Below are 24,641 nucleotides of genomic sequence, written 5' to 3'. Positions count from 1 at the left end.
TTAGAAAGCCTACAAGAGTCTGAAAACTGGTTACAATTTGGTGACCCTTTTTCAGCTGGGTCAAAATTTATGGCTTGGTCAGTAAAATACATTTCTAAATACAAGCTTAGCTTATATCTTTATGTTAATAATAATTTGTGTTTAGCGAAGTATAATTTTGCCAAGTGAAATAACATGCTTCTTTCTTTCAGATGTAAAACATAAAAAGATATAGAAATCAAAGATGGAAAATTGTGTTATATGCAAGAAGCAAAGCACTAAAAGTGATAAGTTTGTTTTGAAACCAAAACTTGAATCCTTTGAGAAACTACTTGATCGTTCACGAGAAAGGTATGAACATAAAGAAGATGCCGTTGGAGAATTTGTTGAACGCACAAAAGATCAAACTGCTAAAACTTTATTGGATAATGGTTGTGTCTATCACAGTTCGTGTTATAAGGATTATACTCATCATGAGAAAGTAGAACGCGCACGAAAAAGATTATCATCCTCAGTTGAAGCTGGAAACCCTTCTGTTGTGAAGAGAAAAGTTGGGAGACCTTCTGTGGTGAATGTGGAAAGTAATGATCGTGTGAAAACAAGGTCCATGAGTGAACCGTTTGACAAAAAACGATGCATCATATGCCAACAGGATCGAGATGAAATGCTACACAAAGTGATGTATCTTTCAACTGGTGATAATATGCTCTCCGTAGGTAAAAGTTTAGAAGATAAGGCATTCTTTCGTCGACTAAACGCAATTAACTGTGCTTGGGATGGTGTAGCTAACGATGTTCTATACCATCATTTATGTTGGAACTCTGCTAAAAGAAAAGCCAAGGCAAACTCAAACCCTGGGAATCACGAAAAAATGGAAGTTATCTCTAACATCGAACTCTTGAACTACGTTAGACTAAATGTGAGACCAAACCAAAAAAAGCTGATCAATATGAACGATGTCAATTCTGCCTATGAACATATTCTTTTGGAAAACGGCGAATCTGCTGAAATCGCTCCCGGTGATCGGAAGAAATATTTGAAATCGCTAATTGCTAAAAACATTGATGAAATTGTGTTCGTAAAAGATAAGAATCCATCGAAGCCAGAACAATTGTCAACCAACTTAACAGTTGACGATTTGCCATCAAATACATACGACGACATCACTACAGCTAAGGACATGAAATCACTGCTGAAGATAGCAAAGAGTATTCGACATGAAGTCCTCGAAAACAGTTGGGAGTTTACTGGAGACTTTAAGTCATACAAGCCACCGACTACACTAATGGTTCTCTTAAAATGGATCTTATTTGGTCCTTTGTCTTCAAAAATCACTAAACTACAGACAACTCGAGAGATGGAAAATATACTGAAAGTAACGTCTCAATTCATAGCGCAAAATGTTAAAACTACCCGTCAAACGAACTATCATTTGTTACAACAAAATCAAACGCTGTCATCTATGATCGAAACTCCATTAAACGTTGGCTCTGGCATAGCTTTTTACCACGCAACACGGAGTAAGAAGCTGGTGGATTTTCTTTCGGACTTGAATATGAGCGCAAGTTACAAGAAGGTTCTTGATATCAAAGAACATATCGCTCAATCAGTATTGAAACGATATTTTGTGAATGATGGCGTGTTTATCCCGTTAAACATCATGGAGGATTTGCCCTGTTGGTTCGCCATCGACAACTCGGATCTGAAAATCGACACACCAGATGGAAAACGTCAACACCATGGCACTGCCATCGTTGTTTATCAAAGGAAAACAAAATTAGAGGTAAATAAAGTTTGCGAAAAATGTTTTCAAATGTCCTCAGAATCATAAAGATTTATATATGGATCAAACACAGTAAAGTTGACTTTTAAATATGACATATGTCAGCTCTTAAATTGAATTCATGATCATGGTAATTTGTTGATCGAATTTTTTAAAATATTTGTATCTTACACTTCAGCCCGTCATGCAAGAGAGATTCGACCGGAAATCAATTGGTTGTGAAAAGTTGAAGTTGAAAGCTTATACCTACACTTGTCTTGAACCAGCAAAGTCTTCAAGGAAGTTCCCAAGCTACACAAAATGCGTCGAAAACAAATCTATCATCAATTTGAACAAAATGAACGACACTGTCTGGTTTGTCTTAAAAATGTTATCGCCTACGTTGGGAAAAGCCGTACCTACTTGGGCTGCCTACAACTCTCTTGTCAGCAAAGGAAAAGCAATAACAACTGTGTCGATGCTACCGATTATTAATGGAAGTCCAACTGATTGGAACAACTTGTATGCAGCTATCAAAGAAGCCGAGAAAGTAAGGAAGCGGATCTACAAGAACGGAAAAACTATCATCTCATTCGACCTACAGCTGTACATAAAAGCAATCAGATTACAAGAACGAGTCGACATTGACAATTTTTTCGTCTTCCGTATCGGGGAGCTTCACGTTGTGTTCTGTGTTCTGAAATGTCTTGGCAAGTTGATTGATGGGAGTGGTCTGGACAAAGCCTTCCATGAAGCTGGTAAGTTTGCTGAAACATCCTCTTAATACTTCAATATTCACTTAAATAGCCCAAAATCGACTTTCTCGCCCAAACTTAAAATCTTGTTAAAATAATCTGTTATTTAGTCGGAACATTTTTTTCTATAAATTTTGTTCAGGAATATATGGTTTACCAACAGTCGACCAGATCAAAGATGGGAAACATCTTTACCGATCGCTCGAAGCATACTTCGCTCTCTACCTGGCAATCTTCTCGCGTTACATGGATTGCTTCATCAACAAAAACCAAGCAATTGAACGGGACCTTCGAGCAGTAGTTGTTCATTCCATCTCGGAAGTCTCGGCGTATTCATCATCCAACAAGATCAAAATTGAAAAAGCCCACGATTCTATCCAAGACGTGCTGACGAAAATCGATTTCGCCAAACTTCAAAAGGATTTTGATACCACACTCGTCAATCAGTCAAAGTACATGAGAAGTTTCATGCGTCTTTTTGAAGTACTTCTCCTGTTCATTCGTGCATCGCGGGATCAACTGTGGAACCTCCACTTACAAACGTTACATTCCTTGTGTCCCTATTTTTTTGCTTTTGACATGCTAAACTACGCAAGAATGACACCGGTGTATCTATCACAAATGTTCGCTCTTGAAAAAGCTGACAAAGAAACATGGGAGCTTCTTTCTAATGGAGGGTTTTGCATCAACAAGTCGCACGTTCCATTCAGCTCAATCGGTGCAGATCACGGTATAGAACAAGAGAACAGAGCGCTCAAAGTTATTGGAGGAATACGAGGAATCGCTCACAACCAACAAGCCTTGGACGAGTATTTCTTAACTACAGCAGAGATGGGAAATTTGGTCGAAACATTTTGTGAAACTTTTGGCATCGAAGAAGATGGTGCTCGTAAAAGAGATGAGCATTACCAATTGTCTGGTTCGAAGAATGTGAGAGTCAGCTCAAATACAGAGAAGATTTCACGCGTTTTGGATGAGCATGAAGTGGTATTTAGCACAAAAGAAACAACGCCAAATCAATCAAATGAAGATAACACGGAAGCAGATAGTTTTGGTGACGGTGGTGATGTGTTCAATATCTTGACCAAGAAAGTTCTTCCTGTAAAGATATCGAAATCCTTGATCCAAATTGAAGAAATCGGTCAAAGTCGATACCGATCGTTTTTAACAGAAAAGCTCGAAGGTACATTTAAAGATTCACCTTAACATTTATCTCAACGCTCGCTTCTTGCTTTTTCCATAATAATTTTCTTTTCAGACTTTTTTTTAATTAATAGGGGTATATTCTCTAATGTTTGATTTTCAAATTTAAGGAGATGGATCAATATGGGATACAATAAAGAAGCAAAAGCTTGGAACCTTCGTCTCTAACAATAAATCATCAACAGTTACAATCGACAATCAACAGTTTACAATCAGAGAAGAGAGGAAACTCATGAATAGGTTGCTGGTCGCATCACGATCAAGGCCGGATATTGACTTGCGTGAATGTCTCGGGAAATACGAATTTACCGTCACTCCGCCCTCATTATTCTTTCCTGATGGAACATTACACCCAACGAAAGATAAATCGGTCATCGCTGACGAGCTGTACAAACTTCAAGACGACAAAACCGATGAACGCATGGATATGGTAGAACAGCCCGACCAACCTGAAAGTGATTTGGAAGAAGTAGTACGAAAGGTGGCTATCGTGGATGGAATGGCGGTAGTAAACAGAGTCGATATTAAGAAGAGGAATATCAGGAGCTGTGCTGACTTTGCAAGTTCTTTTATTGAAATAATCGACAACGACACAGCCGACTTTGACGAAGTTCGAATCATTTTTGATGAATATAGATCTAAATCTCTGAAAAACAGCACAAGAGCAAACCGTACCAAAGGATGTTCCTCGGTGCATTACAAGGTAACTGATTCCACGCGAATCGAGCATCTTAGCACCAAGGAATTCTTAAGCTCAATCGAAACCAAACAAGAACTAACTCAATATTTAAGCTTAAAGCTGAGTGAGCATTTGGTGAAAGATTTTGTTATTGTTTTCAAGGAAACCGTCTTCTCAAATATCCCTGATCTTAATCAAGAATTGTTCATATACAACCACGAAGAAGCAGATACTGCAATCGTCCTACACGCAATCGATGCGTCAGCAAGAAAGGACTTCATAGAGCTGGTCATTCTTTGTTCAGACACCGACGTTTTGCTTATTCTCCTTCACTACTTCGATCGTATATCAAGTACCACCATCTTTAAAACCATCAACAAAGAATTTGTGCTTCGCGAAATCCACGAAAGGTTATCCCCAGAGATTTGCAAAGGATTGTTAGGGTTCCATGCAATGTCTGGATGTGATCAAACAGGAAAATTCCTTGGCTATACAAAATCTTCTTGTTGGGAGATATACTCATCACTTCCAGAAGACGAATTGAAAGCATTTGCCGATCTTGGCAGCACCGATTTGTCACCTTCGACATTTGAATCTCTTGAGATGTTTGTAGTACGTCTCTACTGCCGAAACAAGGTACCAAAAGAGGTTAAGAATCTTTCAGATCTTCGATGGAGAATGTTTACGAAACAACAGGCCGACTCATCAAAATTACCGCCAACATCAGAGGCACTCCGACAGAAAATTCTTCGATGTCACTATACGGTTACGGTGTGGAAGCAGTCGCATATTTCATCTCAATCGCTACCTGACCCGACAAACTATGGTTGGAACGATGTTGTTGACGATGACCTGTTCGAACCAGTGACAACTGCATTGCTCCCTGCACCTAAATCGATTATCCAACTAACAGTTTGTGCATGCAAAACTACCAAGTGCGTCGATAGGCGTTGTAAATGCCATAAAAATGGACTGAAATGCTCTGAAATGTGCCAATGTTCAGACTGTGAAAACAATATTAATAATGGTTTAGATTCACATGATATTGACGATGATTTAGAATCTTAAAGATTCAAAATTTGCACATTTACTTCACTTTGTAGCATAATGTTTGTACAAACTAGGCCTTGCTTTACGTTGGGAATCCTGAAAGTATTTCATATTGGCGATTTTCTCGTTTGCTTTAAATGCTTTGAGATTAGGATTAGCATTGAGCTATATTTTACTGACCAAGCCATTAATTCTGAATCACTTGAAAAATGATCACCAAATTGTAACCAGGTTTTCAGATTTTGTGGCTTTCTAAAAAATATAAACTTTTTGAAAAGATTTGTCGAAATATGGCTATTTTGAAGACCAGAAGCTAAATTTCGATTCTGGTCTGTAAATTACTAATGCCTGAAGTTAAAGATGTGAAATTTCTCTGAAAGTTATATTTTACAGTTGCACGTACTTGTACAAAATTTCATTACGTTATTATCTATAGTTTTTGAGTTATTGTGATTTTTGTGATTTTCTGCTCATTTTTAATCTGGTCTGTAAAATACCCCACAGACCAAAACAATGGCACCTATTAAACATTGATTCCTTAGTTACTGTACTTTCCAAAAATGTATAATACTTGAATGGTTTAGTGCTTCGTTTGAATCCAATCTCTCGCTTTACTTACCATACAACACAGCTTTTGACCCCCTTCTGCACTGTGTCAGTGTGTAAAATTAGATTTTACTGACCGGGCTTTAACTTTTGATGTAGTGAAGTAAATTACTTCAAATTTTCACCATAGTTACATCTTGTCAAGTTCTTGTCAAAAACAAAATTTTGAAAAAAATGAACGATAATTGGCTATTTTACGGACCAAAATGTGAAAATCGTTTTTGGTCTGTAAAATATCACACACTCAAGTTACAGATATGAAATTTTGCACAATAATGGGTTTGATGATGGTGCATGTTTGTGCAAAGTTTCAGGTTGTTAACGTCAATAGTTGTTGAAATATCGCAAATTTAGTGATTTTCGGACATTTTTTGTTCTGGTCTGTAAAATACACTAGTGTCCGATAAAAAATTGGCACCTATGAAATTCAGACTCCTCTATAGTTGTACTTTCCAAAAATGTATAACAAGTGCTTTGACTAAAAAATTCGAGCGACGTCAAAAAAACGAACAAATTTCCCCCTACTATTATCCAAAAGATATATTGTTATGTGCCTTTATGCCATTAGTCACTAAATCAGGCATGCTTAGAGTTTTATAACATAGCCTTGAAAGCGAACGGATTCTGTACAGAAAAGTCAGTAATACTGGAGTTGTATTGACTTAGATCAGCCGTATTGACATTTAGCTAGGCAATGCAAGTACAGTGCAGCCTAGGGGCTACTCCAAGACAAATTGTATGTATTATACAGTAAACAATATTATATATTTAATATGTTTATACCTTATACTTTATCTTTATAGCTATTTCCCATTCAATTATTATTATTAATTTTTAATGAATGAACTTTCCATTGCGTTTTTTGACTTGGAGAACAAAGTTTTTTATTTTATTTTGTAATTTCTAAACTTCTTACCCAAATGTGATTCAGCCATTTCTCTTGTGTAATTCAATGCTCTATTGATCGCCTTGCCTCTTCAACACTAAGTCGCAATGTTCAGCCTCCCATCTTTGCCAAAACGATTGACCACGCCTAGTGTTTTAATAATAAATATGTCTATATTACTAAACGTAGAATGTGAGTGAGCCGTGAGGGGGCCATTATGGATTTTTGAGATGGGGGTTCGAGAGTTACGTGACCGATTTTTTGGTTGGATGGTTGGGTGGGTGGTTGAAAACGAAAGCGAAAGTGGTCAGGGGAAGAGTGTGGAAATTAGCGTTTTTGTGAAGAAGTCGTTGCAGTGCAAATCTTTCGCAAATTTAAAAACCCACTTTCCCGTGGAAATAATTGACGTTTTTGGGTTTTTTGGGACCCTTGAGGCACAAGGTACCCGTTGACCGCAAAAATTTCAAAATTCGCGAACTGACCGTTGACAACATTAGGGGTAAAGGGACTCAATGACGTCACAGATTTGGGAAAAACTTCAAAATGCGATATCTCGAGTTTGAAAAGGAGTTGGGAGGTCGGTGACCCCTCATTGGATCGATATTTTTATGGGGAATAAGATGGGAGAGTTTATATGGCTTGAGTGCGACTTTGAAATTTGGCTGAATTTTTAGGCGTTTTCAGTTGATGACGTCATCAAAACAGCAAAAATGCGATATCTCGAGATTGGATAGGTGTTGGGAGGTCGTTGACCCCTCATTGGATCGGAAATTTAATGGAGAATAAGTTGGGAGGGGTAAGAGTGGGTATATAGATACTTTCAAAAATAAATATATTTAAATTGAGGCTTTTTGGGTCCGATGACGTCATCAAAACCTTAAAAATACAATATCTCGAGTTTGATAAGGACTTAAGCAATGGTTGACCCCTCATTGGATCGGAAATCATCAAGAGAATCTTTTCAGTCAATGAAGAAATACTTTCAGTGGAGTGAAAAGTTTATTACCCTTTCGATGACGTCACTTAGGTCCCAAATGATGTCACCAAACATAAAATATGCGATTTTTCAAGCTTCGATCGTTGATAAGTGGTAATATTTCGTTTTTTCGGCTTAAAATTCAATCTTATTATACCCTCCCTCACCATCCAAAGGGCTTTTGATGTGTTCAACAACACTCTACTCGGCGGGTGCGACGCCGGGTGACGGCTAGTCTATATACTAAAAGTCTAATTCGTATTGAGCTGTGGGGGGCCATTATGGATTTTTGAGATGGGGGTTCGAGAGTTACGTGACCGATTTATTGGTTGGATGGTTGGGTGGGTGGTTGAAAACGAAAGCGAAAGTGGTCAGGGGAAGAGTGTGAAAATTAGCGTTTTTGTGAAGAAGTCGTTGCAGTGCAAATCTTTCGCAAATTTAAAAACCCACTTTCCCGTGGAAATAATTGACGTTTTTGGGTTTTTTGGGACCCTTGGGGCATAAGCTACCCGTTGACCGCAAAAATTCCGAAATTCGCGAATTGACCGTTGACAACATTAGGGGTAAAGGGACCCATTGACGTCACAGATTTTGGAAAAACTTCAAAATGCGATATCTCGAGTTTGAAAAGGAGTTGGGAGGTCGTTGACCCCTCATTGAATGCAGAATTTTATGGAGAATAAGATGGAAGGGTTTATATGGCTTGAGTGTGACTTTGAGATTTGGCTGAATTTTTAGGCGTTTTCAGTTGATGACGTCATCAAAACAGGAAAAATCCGATATCTCGAGATTGGATAGGAGTTAGGAAATGGCTGACCCCTCATTTGATCGGATATTTTACGTGGAATTAGTTGGGAGGGGTTAGGGTGGGTATATAGAGATTTTCAAAAATAAATATATTCAAATTGAGGCTTTTTGGGTCCGATGACGTCATCAAAAACGGAAAAATACAATATCTTGAGTTTGAGTAGGATTTAAGCAATGGTTGACCCCTCATTGGATCGAAAATCATCAAGAGAATCTTTTGGATAAATGACAAATTGATTTCAGTGAAGTGAAAAGTTTATTACCCTTTCGATGACGTCACTTAGGGCTAAAATGACGTCACCAAACATGAAATATGCGGTTTTCCGAGTTTTGATCAGTGAAAAGTGGTAATATTTCGTTCTTTGGGCTTACAATATACAAATCAGATATTTTTACCCTCCGCCACCATCCAAAGGGCTTTTGATGTGTTCAACAACACTCTACTCGGCGGGTGCGACGCCGGGTGACGGCTAGTTTGTTACTAATTTGATATTTACTGATACAGATATACAATCACAGGCACACTCTTATTTTGCAACAAATGATTTTTCTAAGCTTTAGATTGATATAATGCATACTCACTCTTGTTTCTTGATAACACGTTTTGCATTCGAAGACAGCTTGATAAATTTACGACCTCCACGAAGCTTGGAATTACAATGTTCCCTGATTTTTAAAACATCAACAATGAGCGTCGTCACTTCTTTTCTGCATACCCCTTGATGACATCAGTTTTTGTTTTTCACAAACTCGACAATTGATCTTTCTTCAGCTGGTGTCAAAACCCGAAGATGCTCCTTTTTGCTGTTCACTTTGTTTCCGATCAATGGTGCTTCTGTCTTTAATCCGAGGAAACATGCCAGTTTTCAATGCTGAATGACCTTTTCTCGTATTTTCTTTGCACCATTTGACTGCCTCCTCTATTTGAAGCTCCTTCTGATTTATATTCTTTCTCTTTACAATAGCCTCTGCTTTACAATTGGGCTTGCCAGATACACCTAACAGCCTTTTCTTAACTCGTAATTTGAATTCTGGTTTAACCATTGTAATTTACATATTTTTTTCCTAAATAAACACACATATAAATGTAAAATGGGTATAAATTCCTTAAAAATTTAACTATCCACTTAGCAATGAAATCCTAGCATGTTAATGAACTACATAAATGAAATTTTCCATTCAAAATCCAACATCTTTACTACGTGAGTCATAAACGCCCGTGACAATTTGTAGTTTTTAAGGGGTTTTTTGAATTTTTGGTTGCCTTAAAACAAATACAATTACTAAATTGGGCCATAACTATATAACAAACATTACTTGAAAGAATCTTGAAAAAAATTGAGGTCAAAATAACTTTTTAATGAAAATTTATTAACGAAAAACTGTTTTGTGGGTTTTAAGGGGTAGAAGACATAATTTGCTCTTTTTAGAATTGCTAAAACAAAATAAACAAATTGTTTAAACCTAAAACCATGGCCAGGGAAGAGGACCATATGCAATAGACTTTCACTAAAAAGAGTTTCAGCTATGTAGATTATCTCTATCTGGTGTAGCAGCGTACCACTTTTTTTTGTAGGTTTTAAGGGATATCCACTGGTAACCCGTTTAATTATTTGGCTCAAAGGCTGCGTAGTTTTTCTTATCATCTTTTTCATACGTTGCAGGAAATTCTCAAAACGAAAGGCAGATAGGCTCTCGATTCCAGATTTATGTGACGAAAGAAAAGAAAGAAAGAAAAGGACAAGTTTCGACATACCATATCATAAGTCTTTCCTTCGTAAAGTTGTATAGCTCCATGTAATCTGGATCATCAGGAAAACAGAAAAACATTGAAACAGACAAGCAAAGAAAATGCTCATAAGTAGCAGTTGGGAGTACACCTTTCAAAACTGACATTCCTGTGTAGAGAAGAAATTGCTTAAATTCTGTCGCTTTCCAACGTTTTAAGCTTTTTAATGACCTTGGTTGACGAGCAAATTCGGTTGGTAGTTGGTTTCTTAATGTCGTCAAACGTGTAGAGATAAGATCACATTGATTCTGTGACAATTTACATATTCTAGTACCCGCAGTCAAGAAATAAAGCATCCTTCTAACAACGCCAAGACACACAAGATGCATATAGTCCAATACAAATTTCCGAATGTAAGGTATTCCGTGATCGATAAGTACGCTTTGCTCATGCTGGTGATCAGGGTAATTCCAATCATCAAAATCAACATCATTTCTCGCAGTCGCAGTGGCTTCTTCAAACGTCATAGTGCGTCCATGCATTTCTCCCTTCACTTCACATCTCTCGCATGAAAAATAGCCCGTGTGACCTTTCGTTGATTTAAGAAATTGGCGGGCTGGAGCATCACAAGAGAAGAATTTCAACTCAAAGTCGACGGTGGTACCTTGGTTTTGGATTCCAGTGTTTTTAAGCTCGTCATATTCTGTGAGGAAATCACCTAAAAATTCTGCAGCTGAGGAAGGCTTCCCAGTTCCGCACCACAAAGAAATTATAAATGGTATTGCACCATTATTTGAGCCAAGAATGGGCCAGACTTCAATGTCACTGCTCTTAAACAAGGGTAAACCATCGATATTTACAATAAGAGAAACTTTATCCCCAATCAATTGTTGCTTTACTAGTCCGGACTTTATTCCGAGATGTATATATTCCCCATTACATTTGTTAATAAGGCCTCCATCATCACGTGGAGTTTTCAGCAATGTTCTAGCATCAATGGGATAATCTTGATTTACGTGACTATGCAAGAGTCTTAAAAGTCCATTAATGGCAACATGAGATATGTTTTGAGATGCTAATTCAGAAAGGAAACCAGTATTTTCCTCACCACAATCTTCTTCAGTTTCGCTGTCTGATTCAAGTGGCTCCTCGTCTAAGAGCAGAAAAAGATCACCATTATTATTGTTTGTTACATTATCTGCAACATCAGTTTCTATGGATGAATCACAATGTGATGAGTCTTCGCTTTCAATGTAACTATGATGCTCAAGATTATCATTTCCTCCTGTTGCATCAGAAATATCATCGGGTGAAGACGGTGGATTTAAAAGATCATCAGAAGCTGGTACACTTGATTCATGTCTTACGTTATTTATGACATTTTATATTTGCTGATTTATCCTTCTCCACTCAGAAGATTTTGATGTCATTTACTGAATATCAATGAATTAAAATTGCTGACTTAAAAAGATGACGTAAAAATAAAGGAATAATTCAAGCTATAGGGCTAATTGCTAAAGAGAAGACGTAGTGAGAGCCAAAATTTTCAAGTCACGCTATATCATGAGGGGCAAAATAAAAAAATCCTCCAAAAATTCCTCACAACAAGATTCAATCCTTCTTGCTATGTATAAATTTTGTCTTATGACTGTTCTTTTTACTCAAGGTAGAAATAAATCCAGACAAACATACCCCTCTCAGGACTCAGCTTCTTGCAATGTTTGCCAAGTTTGTTTTTGCTTTATCTACCTTTTCATCATAATTACAACAGTCCATTCTTTTAACATAACTCGTACATAAAAAAGTCAATGTATGTTTCCCCGCTTTTTTCTACTTTGAACTGGGAGAAGACATAACTTGGACCCCCCAATATGGACCCCAATATGGACCCCATTATGGACCCCAATATGAACCCCATTATGGACCTCAATATGGACCCCCTCAAAAATTGCAAATTGCATCACGACACAATGCGGTCGAATTGTATCATGGTTACCACATGTTTAATTTCATAGACCGGCTATTTATTTGTATTTCTTGAAATAAAATCATTTCATTATCAAAAATAACTTTGAAATTATGTTTTAGACACAAGGCACAGGTCATACAAATAGAAAAATATAGACCAGAAAAATTGTAATGCGCTCGTATCATATAATGTATATATATAATTATATAACATGAAAATAATATAAGCAATGGAAATGATGTATACAAAATATGCTATTTAGAAGATTTCAATGACAAATCATCAATCCCAAATATTAACTAAAATGACACTTATATTATAATTATCAAAAAATATGAGGTCTATACACCAATTTACAACAAGTGTTTTTTTCATGATCAATAGGATGCTGGCGGTGCAAATGGTATAGATTGTGATGCAATGAAAACATTAAATGCTCCAAGAGAGCTGTTTTAGAGATATGAAAATAGTACTTTTATTATTATTTGTATTTTTATTTTCGTATGAACAGCATTATAGTCCGGCGGCGATCCAGGATCACCCTTAAAATTAGTAAATATGGGTTTTTATTTTATTTTCTCATTATATGGTCCCTTGGGACCCCTAAACCGGTTTTTGCCAAGCTGGCAAAGCTGGGGAAAATTTTTTATGGGGGCTTGAAGGGGGTAGGGTCATTTTAGCCTGGGGGTCCTTAGAAAGTCGATTTTTGAAGTTCTCATTTAGCTAAAACTGATTGTGCCATCAGATAGAGCTTGAAGAGTAGATCTCTAAAATGGGGTCATTTGTCACATTTGGCGGACTTAGTCTCACGGAATTGGCTGATACGTCTTCAAAAATGCAATATTTTGTGCTGACGTCAGCATTTTTGAGAAAATTTTCAGCGAAAGATACCAATTTCAACAGATGCGTCTCGAAGAGTACTATCGATTAGAGGGGTCATTTATGGGGTTTCCTAGGCTAGATCATGAGATATTAGAGTTTGAAATTTTGCTGACTCAGCGTTTTTCAACGTTTTTTGCCCTTTTCTGATGAGTCAGCAAAATTTCAAACTCTAATATCTCATGATCTAGCCTAGGAAACCCTATAAATGACCCCTCTAATCGATAGTACTCTTCGAGACGCATCTGTTAAAACTGGTATCTTTCGCTGAAAATGTTCTCAAAAATGCTGACGTCAGCACAAAATATTGCATTTTTGAAGACGTATCAGCCAATTCCGTGAGACTAAGTCCGCCAAATGTGACAAATGACCCCATTTTAGAGATCTACTCTTCAAGCTCTATCTGATGGCACAATCAGTTTTAGCTAAATGAGAACTTCAAAATCGACTTTCTAAGGACCCCCAGGCTAAAATGACCCTACCCCCTTCAAGCCCCCATAAAAAATTTTCCCCAGCGTTGCCAGCTTGGCAAAAACCAGTTTTGGGGTCCCAAGGGACCATATAATGAGAAAATAAAATAAAAACCTATATTTACTACTTGTAAGGGCGGATGCTAAAAAGCCCTTTTCGCCGCCGGACTATTACATAGCTTTAAGTTTTGAAAGGACGTGTTTCTTCCACGAGAAAGACGTTACCTGTCATTTCCCTGACAAAGTGACACTTTTCGACAAAAATATTGACAGGGCACTTAAGTGGGATACCTGCAAGCTTTATTTACACCAAATATTTTAATTGTACCGAATGAGATGCCTTCGATATAAATAGATAAATATTGTCAAGAGGCAAACACTGGGAAGCGCAGTTTTAGAGATACAATTCTCATCAATTATTTTTTTGTCCTTATGTTGACAAAATGACCTATTTTTACAAAATAATGATCAGATGGTCAAATATAAAGCTTCTTTAATAAAGCTTCTTTAATCATCCAAAATGCTTTCCCGCCATTTTTGAGGGGGTCCATATTGGGGTCCATATAGGGGGTCCAAGTTATGTCTTCTCCCACTTTGAACCTGCTAATAACACACCGTAATTGGTGACTTGCTTTTCGACCATGCTAAACGTTGTATTCCTTTTAAGAGGACAGCAAACAATTTCGCCTTGTGAACGAGTGTAAAAAGGTTAAGATTTAGGCTCAAAAGCAGCGGTCAGGTCACGACTTGTTTTTTGTGGAAATAAACAGAAGGTTTTTGAAGGAAAGTTATTTTTATATTATATATGTTTTTATAACATCAATAAATTTTTGAATTTAACCCTTTCCGGACGCATGATTTCACCGCTATATGACGCAAACAAAAATTTGATTTTTGACTGGCTTCACTAAAATTGCAATAGAAAGTGATTGATTTTTAACCTGATGATGAGCAGTTAAGACTCGAAAAGCTTTGTTTGAATAAAATCAAATTTTTGTGTTGTTTATTTATTTTGAATATTGATAAAAGATATCACGATAAGTAATACCTCATTTTTTTCACATGTAATAGGAGTTTTGAAATACCAAAAAAAAAATTTGAAATATGGCTGACACCTTGTCACGTGACCGAAAAATCGGAAGATTTTTTTTCGGAAAGGTAAAATTTTTGACTTTGAATAAAGAAATAGAGTAAAAGGCATTTGTTTTACGCCTTGAACTTTGAATATGATTTAGAGAATTGAATTACTGACCGGTTAAAAAGAATTTCATGTCATAAGCTTTCCAAGAATCTGAGTAAAGTGATTTTTTGTCCAAATTTTTGAGCAATTTTTCCCTTACAGATTTAGCCTGAGTAAATTTACAACAAACATTAAAAATTTATAATTCTAGTTGTAAACAAGATATTGAAAAGCGGTTTTTTGCAGGTTACGGGAAATTTATCTCAAAATCATTATTCAAAACCATGTTATTGTATTTTGGCGCGAAAACTGTTAAAATCTTTTACAAAGCTATGGGCAACCCGGTGGCCCGTGCGTCATATAGGAACACGATTCATGGGCCACCCAGTGGCCCGTGCGTCCGGAAAGGGTTAAATTAAGTTCTTGACTGAAAAGTATGTATTTTATATTTTGCCTTCTTTGTTGTTTGTGGTAGCGCGTAGAGCGGTGACCGAGGATTTTTCCTTGTAATAGCATAATGCTTTTACAGGGAAAAATCCCCTTCACGGTATTAGAGCAGGGAAGTCAATGTTTTTTAAAAGATTTGGACTGGGATAAACTTGAAAATAAAATTGAAAGCCTAAGTACTTAGGTTTTCAATTTTCAGTGGGGATGGACATTTTCTCACTGGGGATTTTTTTCTTGAAAATGTGAAAAATTTAGAGTATGTGAAAAAAAATTAGGGCACGTGAAAAATTCAGGGCACTTGAGGCACTAGGACACTTAAAAAAAGTTAAGGCACTAGGGCACGTGAGTCAGTGTGGATTTGGCGTAACTGAAGCCGAAGATCTACACATTGAAGAACTTCTGGCGTACTGGCGTACAGGTAACTAATGATGTAATTGTCTGCGTACATAAAAAATAATGGCTGGCGTGAGAATTAAAAACTTCCTTTATTTGCTTCAATTATTGCTTTCAACACCGCCTCTCTCAGTTACTTTTTTCTTCTGTTTGTCTTCGCCATGCCGTGGCCCCCTCGCTAAGAATCAACCATATTGAAAATCTCAATTGGGGTAACCCAAACAAACTAAGGAAAGGGGAGCCATCCAAACTCGAACTTGCCACGGAAAATGTCAAATGGACGTTTGGGGGGGAGGCAAAGAAATTTTCACCAGAAAGATCAATTTAAGAGAAGTTCATTCCATGCCAAAAGTTTCTTCGCCATCTTTCTTTTTCGATCACTTTGGCTGTTTTGAAAACCAAAATAAACGGCCCCAATGTTTATGCCTCGGGTTTTCTATGTTTGACGGCCCGCGCGGCCCACAAAATTTTGCAGACGGCCGTTTTTTTCTATCCTTTTATATTATGGAGGTAATTAATTTTGGGAATATTGTTACAAAAATTTCCAAATTATCTCCGTTATTTTTTAAATGTAAACTATGGAAGCCATAGCAAAAAATAAAGATGGCTAACAAAACAGCAATAAAATTGAAGCCAGCAATGGAAGAATGGTTGAATATCTTGAGATCGAAATTGATTCAGAGCTTCTAGTAAAAATACAACAAATTTTTCACAAAAAACACAAAAATTACCAAAAATCTGGTATTTTTACTAAAAATTAAGCTCCCACAAACACTACCATCATCTTCCGCCACCAAAATCACCAACAATGGATGAGGATCCACTCAGTGATATATCATCCATTGACATAACATCAACAGAGACTCCACCAAAGTGTACAACTGCAAATTGCTTCGTTCCAGACGAAGCAAACACCCTTAAATGCTCCATGGTAAAATGTTCTCGTTTAGTTCATTTCAAATGCTCTAAACTACCAGCATACCAAGTCCAAATACACTTAAACAATCAAACCCTGAAACGCAACAAAGCAACCTTCATCTGCTCAAACTGTGTAGACATCTCAAAAAATATAGAATCGTTATGTATGGAGAGCGACCAAGAAAATTTGAAAAATATCATACACGAGCGTGATCAATCGATCAAAGAATACCAAAAGAAAGTGAAAACTCTTAAAACAAAGAATAAGAGCCTAGAAAACGATTCGTACACTGTAGATGACTTCGAAAAAAAAATTAAAGAACAAATCGACACCCTAGGAGAAAGTATCAAAACTTCGATCCTTCAAGAAATCCAGTCATCACTAACGAAAGTAGAGGATAAGGTGACTGAAGTCAAAACCTATGCTAGTGCTACCAAAGCCTCCACTCCGAATGGCTTAAAAACAATCGTTAAAGAAGCTAGGTATGAGGAAATGAAAGAGAAGCGTGATCATGATCGAAAAACATCATCATTCATGGAGTAACTGAAAATACGCCTGAACAAACAGAAATCACTGACAGAGCCTTTGTTGATACCCTAATTGAAACGATCAAAATACCAAAACCAAACATGAGAGCCATCTCAAGAATCGGTAGTCAAGCCAACGATAAAAAACGACCAATTAAAGTTGTGCTTGGTACAGAAAAAGAAAAGATGACAGTTCTGCGCAACCTATCCGCACTGAAAGATAACGAGGAATATAAAGGAATCAGCATAACGGAAGACCTAACACCAACAGAAAGGTCTGTCCTTAAAGAATGGACGGAAAAAGCAAAACATCTCAACTCCGAATCATCTGCAGTAGTACATAGACAGAAGCAGCCACCGGGGCAAAAAGGCGAAATAGCTGTTCCGATTTGCCAGCCAGGAGAATATTTCTAAAAAGTTGACATATTTAGCTTCTTCGGAACAGCTCCAAATTTCCAGCTGGAAAAGTAAATTTTGTCTAGAAAAAGTCCCAGATTGTCAGGAACAGCTCTACAAAAGAACTTTTTGCTTTGTTCCTTAAAATAGCTGTTCCGATTTGCCAGGAGCAACTTTGTAATTCCACAGGAACAGCTCTCTATTTCCAGCTGGAGATAAAAAGGAAAGTATCTGTTCTAACGCCAGTGGCAATCTTTTTATTTCAAGGGAACAGCTCTCTATTTCCAGCTGGAGATAAAAAAGCAAAACATAGCTATTCCGATTTGCCAGGAGCGATTATGATACTTAATAGGAACAGCTCTGTATTTCCAGCTGGAAATTTATTTGGACAACAACTTTGAGAGTTAATTTGCGCAGTCCGAGGTAAGGGGTAGTGATAGAAAAGACCTTTACATGTTTTTTATAAGCATATCTAGGCTCATATATGGCAAAAGTTTAAACACAAGCTAAACATTACTTTGAGCCTTCATTTTCAGAATTTGTTTGTTTTTGGCAGCATATTCGAAATTTCTCTAAAACTTTGCTTAGGATATAAGCATCCGTCAAAGCATTTTCAGCTTTGTAAATCTCTCTATCTAAGCATTTCCGAGGCAGCTTTTGGGTTCATGTATTGTGCAACTTATTTTTCAGTAGAAATAATCGAATTATTATCGAGAATATTAGTTTCCGGGAGGCATATCATTTATAGTTATAGAAAAAGAGGATATATTCGCATTTTGCAGTAGTTAATAGTTACAATTCATACCATTCACTCTCGATGGAAAGAATTTGGTTACTTTACAGGGTAAGAAAAAGGTACACATATTTCAAATGTATAGGCAGTACTGATTATGTACCAATAAGAGACGAAAGATCTCCTAGTTGAATTTAGGTTGAAAGAAAATCTTGTTTCTTCACATATATTTCCAATTTTGAAAAGAATTTAATTAAGTTAAAAACAATAAATTGAAAAAAATAATATATATTATATAGAATATATAGAAACATGTATCAAAGAGAAATTTTGATAATCATATACCCTGTACTCGTACGGAATAAATAGTCCATAGTCAGTTAACCTAACTTGTAAAACCACGACTCTGGGTAACTTGAGTTGTTTTTTGCGTTTCAAGGCAAAATGGTAATAAATCATAAGTTTGTCAGGGGGCGGGGGTATAAAATAAAAATACATGGGTCATACCCCCTTGACAATGATGGGTTTGAAAGTTTTACTGAATTCAAAAGAAGGGGCGGCTTGTACAAAAAGAGGAGGTCAATTTTAAAGGGGAGAAAGTTTATTTGAAAGAGAAACATTCTTGACATATCCGGTTAGCTAAATGAGTATACTGGATGCAATAGTTACTTCATCGTAAACGTTTGAGTTGGATTGTCTGACAATATATCATTTTAAAACATGGACTGTTCTAAAGATTTCAAAAGCTGAATCATCCATAGCCATTACAATAGAAGTCTTGCGTTATGTTTTCTCCTGCAGCAGTCTTATCACTGAAAGCATCATTGGTATTTTGAATCTCATTCTATTTCACTTCATGTCCATCGTCCAGTTGATAACTGAAATGGAAACGGAAGTGCTTGATTAATAGGCAATGGTTAAAGCAGGTATCATGAAAGAAGAAGTGTATGGATGAGAGGCAACCACTAGCGCGGTGTCATATGCGTGCTCTTTAAAATTTTCGTAAATAAATTTCAATTTTTATAGTACAGAACAGGAAACTATGACCCATTACATTTTATATCCATACAGAAGGGTAAACGAACTTTTCCCTGGGGCAGCCTGGGGCTTAAGGAAAGTCAAGGGGCTAAAAGTTATCTTAAAACCCGTGCGCACTCACTTAAAAGGTATGAAGAACTTTTTCCAAGTTTTTTTTTATAGTTTTGACATTTTCAAGGGGTATCTAGTATGTACCCATTTTAACTAATTATTATTTTTTGCTTGAAAAGTTTTGTCCACCCCCTGTATGGATTTTAAATGTCAGAACACCCAATAAATAGTAAACAAATTAGTGCAGTTAATTCAATTAAACTCTCAAATTCAAATGTTCAATAAAAACCATACCAATTTCTGCATTTTGAAATCTTGGAGCTTTGAATTCATGCCCAGGTCAATTCTTTAAAGCTGAAATAAAAATATATATCAGATAAAGATATATTACTATGTGTACATCTTAAATAGTATATTTTGCAAACAGTGCCTCATATCTTTTCAACAACTTCGATTGAAAGTAAAGGTATCCATTACATGTACACACCTAAAGATCACTACTTTATGAAAAGTATGACTTACTCTTTTCATCCCCTAACTAGAACAAAAAGGTTTCATCTCCAAAGAAGTGTTAAGTGCAATGCCAAAGTGTTACTTTCTGCTTGACACATTTAAAACCTTATTATTGATGTCAAAAAGACAATCGTGACCACTACGTCAAAAGATACCGGCTAACTTTATTGGGAAGGAACTTTGGTTTTTAATGTGGCTAAAATGTGTAGCCGTATCGATTCATTTAATGATCCCCTTTGTAATCTAGCATAAACCATCTCAAAGGGAAAGTATTGTTGCTCGCAAAAACGCCTTTGAAGAAGGAGCGCGTCACAACATGTCAATCCCGAGAGACAATTTCATTTTAGAGAAAATGACAAGATATAGGTAACTCGCAAAAACGTCTGTCACATTGCTGTTTATCTTAAAATGTATACATATAAATGGTAAAATTAGCAATAATATGAAATATAAAAATATATTATATTCTGAGCAAAAAAAGGTAACTAAGTTCAGCATAGTTCGAGAAGCGCGTCATCGCCCATAATCTTGTATCCAAACCCCCTCGTTTTTTAGACATATGAATCTTTTGGATCATTTGATTTAAAAAAGTACCAAGCCTTCCCAAAGTTATCCAAAAACACAGAAAATATCTTAAGTCTCAGAATACAGCCAGACAGCAGTATCATCATTTTAATTATATTCTATTTGTGTTTTAACGTTAACAATTATTTTTAGTTATTTAATATATCTTTAAAGTATTTCACCCCTTTGTGAAGGGATTCAGATGAACCAGTAATGAATAAGTCTCAGATAAACAATTTGAGGAAGTCATAAATGATCTAATTGATCATAAATATCAGAATCAATAATCCAGGATACTGATGCAAAATCAACTGTTATTGATGAGGTATCAATTACTATCGACTACCTTTCGGAATTGGTTCTGACGATTAACAATCGATCATTATCAATTAACTTCCAGTGTATCGATGGTAATTGATTTTTCATTAATTGTTATCGATTTGTCATCAATCATCCATTGATTATTGATTTTGGTTTTCAATGTCACATACTGATCAGATGTTACCAAAGATTACTTGTTAATTCCCAGAAAATAAAGTTTGTCATCAAGAAAAGTTTCTTGATTGACAAACACAATAATGAACTCTTAATATACGACACATACGTACAGCTACTTAGCTGTGAAACTCACACAAAAATTTTAAAATAAAATCTTCGAAGTCCAAAAGGTTGATTACATTTTTTACATTGAACTTTTACTAATCCAAAAAAAGTGTAATAATACCATAATATTAAAAAATGTTTTAATCATTGGCACAAGAAATTATGTAAAAATCACATGGACCAGACTCTCACTAAATACAATCGACAGCTTTCTTTCACTTAATAACCAACCGAAAATCAATTGATGGATTGGATAACAATCGACTTTGATACTCCAATTGGATTAATTTTCATGAGGATTAAATTTTGCTTCTTTTGATTGTGGTAAACATGTGGTCCTTTGACATTTTTTGAAATTTAAGGTGGCGGTCTACTGCCAAATTTAAAATCATCGAAAAAATAATTGAATTTCGATTTTTGGGTATTTTTAGATCCATTAGTCTTTCTGAACATCCCCTGAAAATTTCAGAGTGATATCTTTATCATTCAGGCTGCGGTGAGCATTTTTTTTCCTGCTTGGTGCTTAAAAAATCCCCCTAGCAACAGAAAAAAATCTCCTTTTGATGGAAATGATTTATTTAAATCAAGAATAGACTCTACAGAAGCTAGAAAATTGCTGTACTTTGGTTGTATGTGGTTATGTTTGATTTCTGCGTAAAACTCTCAAGTTGCCACCATTTTGTTTTGCGCATTGGGCTGGATGTGTGCTTTTAGTAGCTGACATAATGGTTTGTAGTAGATATAAATCCAAGTACAACATGATGTAACAAAGATGGAAATGTGAATTATAATGAACTGGACATAACTTCTCAAGATAACATTCTCCACTACTCATAACCACCTTAGGTCAAGTCAGCTCATTGTCAATTCAAGTCTATGTGAATGAAAATATGCACCAGAAAGGTTTTTATGGCTACAGAGTCATCCTGGACTACACGTATTTTTTTTTTAAGAAACTAGTTTTACCAAGCAGCCTCAATGTTTCTTAAGAAATCGGCCTTTTGAGCCTGAAATGTTTCTGACATGTTTCTAAACATTTTGACATAATCAGCCTTATATAAGGCTGGATTAAAAAATGTTATTTTATCATTCTCAGCCTCAGCATGTTTCTCAGATGTTTCTTAGTTTTTAGGCATTCTGAGCCTCGTGTTTCTTAAAAGTGTGTTTCTTAAAAAAAAAAACGTGTATCAATGAACAATTTGTCACAGTTTTGTGGCAGTCTTCACCCAAATTTTATGTTTTCGCAAGATCACAACAAAATTTGCTTTGTTTACTGATTTAAGCGCAACACGTTTTTGTTGATTTTCGTACTGTGGCTGAAGAGGACCTTTTAGTTTGTATTTCGTTTGAGTTGTATCGCACCGTTCAGCCTTTTAACACGCAGCCACATTTTTCTCAGGTTTGCAGGTACCTTGTCAGGAATATCTCAGAATCAGATAAAGACTTTGACTTGAAATTTTCAGGGAAATTGTTGTTTGGCATGCAATGAATTGATTAGATTTTTTAAAAACTGGTTTCCTGACTTAAATTCTCATTTTTAGGATTCAGACCCTCTGAAAAATATTTTTGAAAACATTTTCAATTCATTCTGCAAACTTTAGAAAAATTAAACTTAAAAAAGGAATTAACTTCAGCTCAACTCAGTGTTTCAGAAAGTCTGACACAGGATTTTTGGAATACCACCTTGTAAAAAAAAATTCACGGCTTAGACCTTGGGGCCGTCCCTGTAGTACGTACACACTAGACGTTGAAAATCAAGTACCCCTCCCCCTGTACGCAAGCGTACACAAATGGCTATACCCCTGTAGTAAATACGTAGTTTTCCCCTAGTTCTGAACCGCCTCTAAAAGCCTAGGTTGAATGGGGTTAAGAAAACCTAATTATGACGTCATAAATACAAAAAGAAATGTAGAAATATAAGTAGTTTTTGGGACACGCGCATTAAGTTACCCGAGTACGTAAAATTTCCATTTGACCCCTCCCCCCTGTCAAAAGCACAAGCTTTTGAGAAGATCCCCCTCCCTCTTAGTGCGTACGTTCTATGTGGACGGCCGCCTTTTCAGATTTCCATTCAAACTTATTTTTGCGCGGGTGTCATCTGAAAAATCGAAAAAAAATTTCCCTGAATATTAACTTACTTGATAATCTTTTTTAATTTTTGAGAAGTGAGGTTTGGTTGCCTATCCATTGAACAAAACATTGGTAAAAAAAGATATAGCAAATTATTTATAGAACAGGCTCGATTCCCCATCACCATCAGTCGATATCCAATCAATCAATCAGTTATTGATTGGTCATCAATGAACAATGGTTGGGAAAAAGTTATCGATCGTATAGAGTGGGAGAGTCTGGTATAGAACTGAAAAGTTAAAAAAATAACATACCTGGTCATGCTTGTCAGTTTTGAGGTTTGATGTTTTCAGTGTTTTTCTTGACAGTGTTTCATTTTATTCAGTTGTGATCCACCAAGATTTCATGAGTTGAGTTGTTAAAAGATTAGTCCATTTTTGCTCAAAGAACCACAAAAATATCCTCCCCAGTTTCTTCGAGAATAACTGCAAAAGCGTTTCATACAGTTAATCAGTGATTTGTGGCAAGGATCATGATGTTAGGTTAAGATTTACTTTGAAATAGCTTTAACTTTTGCAAAGTTTGTACTTCGATACCAACCAGAACAAAATAGTTTCGCGCCACTCTGCTACCATTTTGCAAATTTTTGCAAATTCTATTTTCTTACTTCGTGTAAAGACGGGGGTTACTAGATAGTTTAGTTTTACGCTGGCATTTTATTTTCTACTACTTTCATGATTTTGTAAAAAACTCTTATTCAAACGATGTAATTTTCTAAACTGTGAAAGTTATAATAGTAATCTCATGGTTGATTGAAATTCGATTGACGTTTTTGCTTACGTTAATTTGTAATTTCCCGCGAACTTGTAATTTCCCTCCTAGATTTTGTAATTTCCCGCAAAAGTGAAATTTTCTTCGTTTGGAATATCATCACGATTTTTGACTTTCTTACTAACTTCAAAGGCTTAAGTAAATGGAATACTATCCAATTAAAACTGGATTCGCGTTTCTATGACTTTTTTGACCTCTTTTTAAAGTTTCAGGTTGATTTCCAGTGTTAAATTGACGTCTTTCCGAATTGTTAGAATTTCAATCCAAACCATGAGATTAACCAGGAATCCCATGCTTGTTTTCGTGAAATTCTGGATAAATTACCCTTGGTCAAATTTTGAAATGTTTTAAATTTCCCTCGTTGCACTCGGGAAATTTCAAAAAATTTCAAAATTGACCTCGGGAAATTTATCCCGAATTTCCCTCATAACCATGAGATTACTAGTACAAATTTTTTTCTAATTTTACAATTGCTTGCTATCATAGCTTACATTTTATGTTACCCCCGTGTTTTTAAATCAAGAGTTTTTAAATTAAGACAGCTCGGAACACAAATCGCTCCTGGAAAAGTGCCCTACTGTAGAGGAACAGCTCATTTTTTTCAATTTTTTTCAATTTGCCAGCAA

At 36.1% G+C, this 24,641-nt stretch overlaps 1 protein-coding gene and 1 long non-coding RNA gene across 2 annotated transcripts; one reads left to right on the top strand and one right to left on the bottom strand.

The window, feature by feature from the left end:
* The first annotated feature begins 223 nt into the window (after window positions 1–223).
* On the top strand, window positions 224–5,653 carry LOC136814068 (uncharacterized). The gene is made up of 4 exons (XM_067070566.1): window positions 224–1,762; window positions 1,941–2,499; window positions 2,639–3,679; window positions 3,810–5,653. Exons 1-4 carry the CDS (start codon window positions 224–226, stop codon window positions 5,444–5,446), a joined length of 4,776 nt encoding a protein of 1,591 aa, XP_066926667.1. The 3' UTR covers window positions 5,447–5,653.
* A 13,218-nt stretch (window positions 5,654–18,871) lies between these two features.
* Window positions 18,872–23,901, bottom strand: LOC136814097 (uncharacterized). The gene is made up of 3 exons (XR_010847599.1): window positions 23,499–23,901; window positions 19,729–19,788; window positions 18,872–19,223 (listed from the first exon to the last, which is right to left on the bottom strand). It is a non-coding gene; the product is annotated as an uncharacterized lncRNA (long non-coding RNA).
* Window positions 23,902–24,641: the final 740 nt, after the last annotated feature.

The sequence above is a fragment of the Clytia hemisphaerica genome, unplaced genomic scaffold, assembly GCF_902728285.1.
Source record: "Clytia hemisphaerica strain Z4C2 unplaced genomic scaffold, Clytia hemisphaerica genome assembly, whole genome shotgun sequence".
NCBI lineage: Eukaryota > Metazoa > Cnidaria > Hydrozoa > Leptothecata > Clytiidae > Clytia > Clytia hemisphaerica.
This window is presented reverse-complemented; position numbering and strand designations above follow the sequence as displayed.

Coding starts and splice junctions, on each gene's coding strand:
- LOC136814068 (XM_067070566.1), top strand. CDS start 224: ATGGAAAATTGTGTTATATGCAAGAAGCAAAGCACTAAAAGTGATAAG. Junction 1,763..1,940: donor AAAGGAAAACAAAATTAGAG/GTAAATAAAGTT, acceptor CTTACACTTCAG/CCCGTCATGCAAGAGAGATT. Junction 3,680..3,809: donor TTTAACAGAAAAGCTCGAAG/GTACATTTAAAG, acceptor TTCAAATTTAAG/GAGATGGATCAATATGGGAT.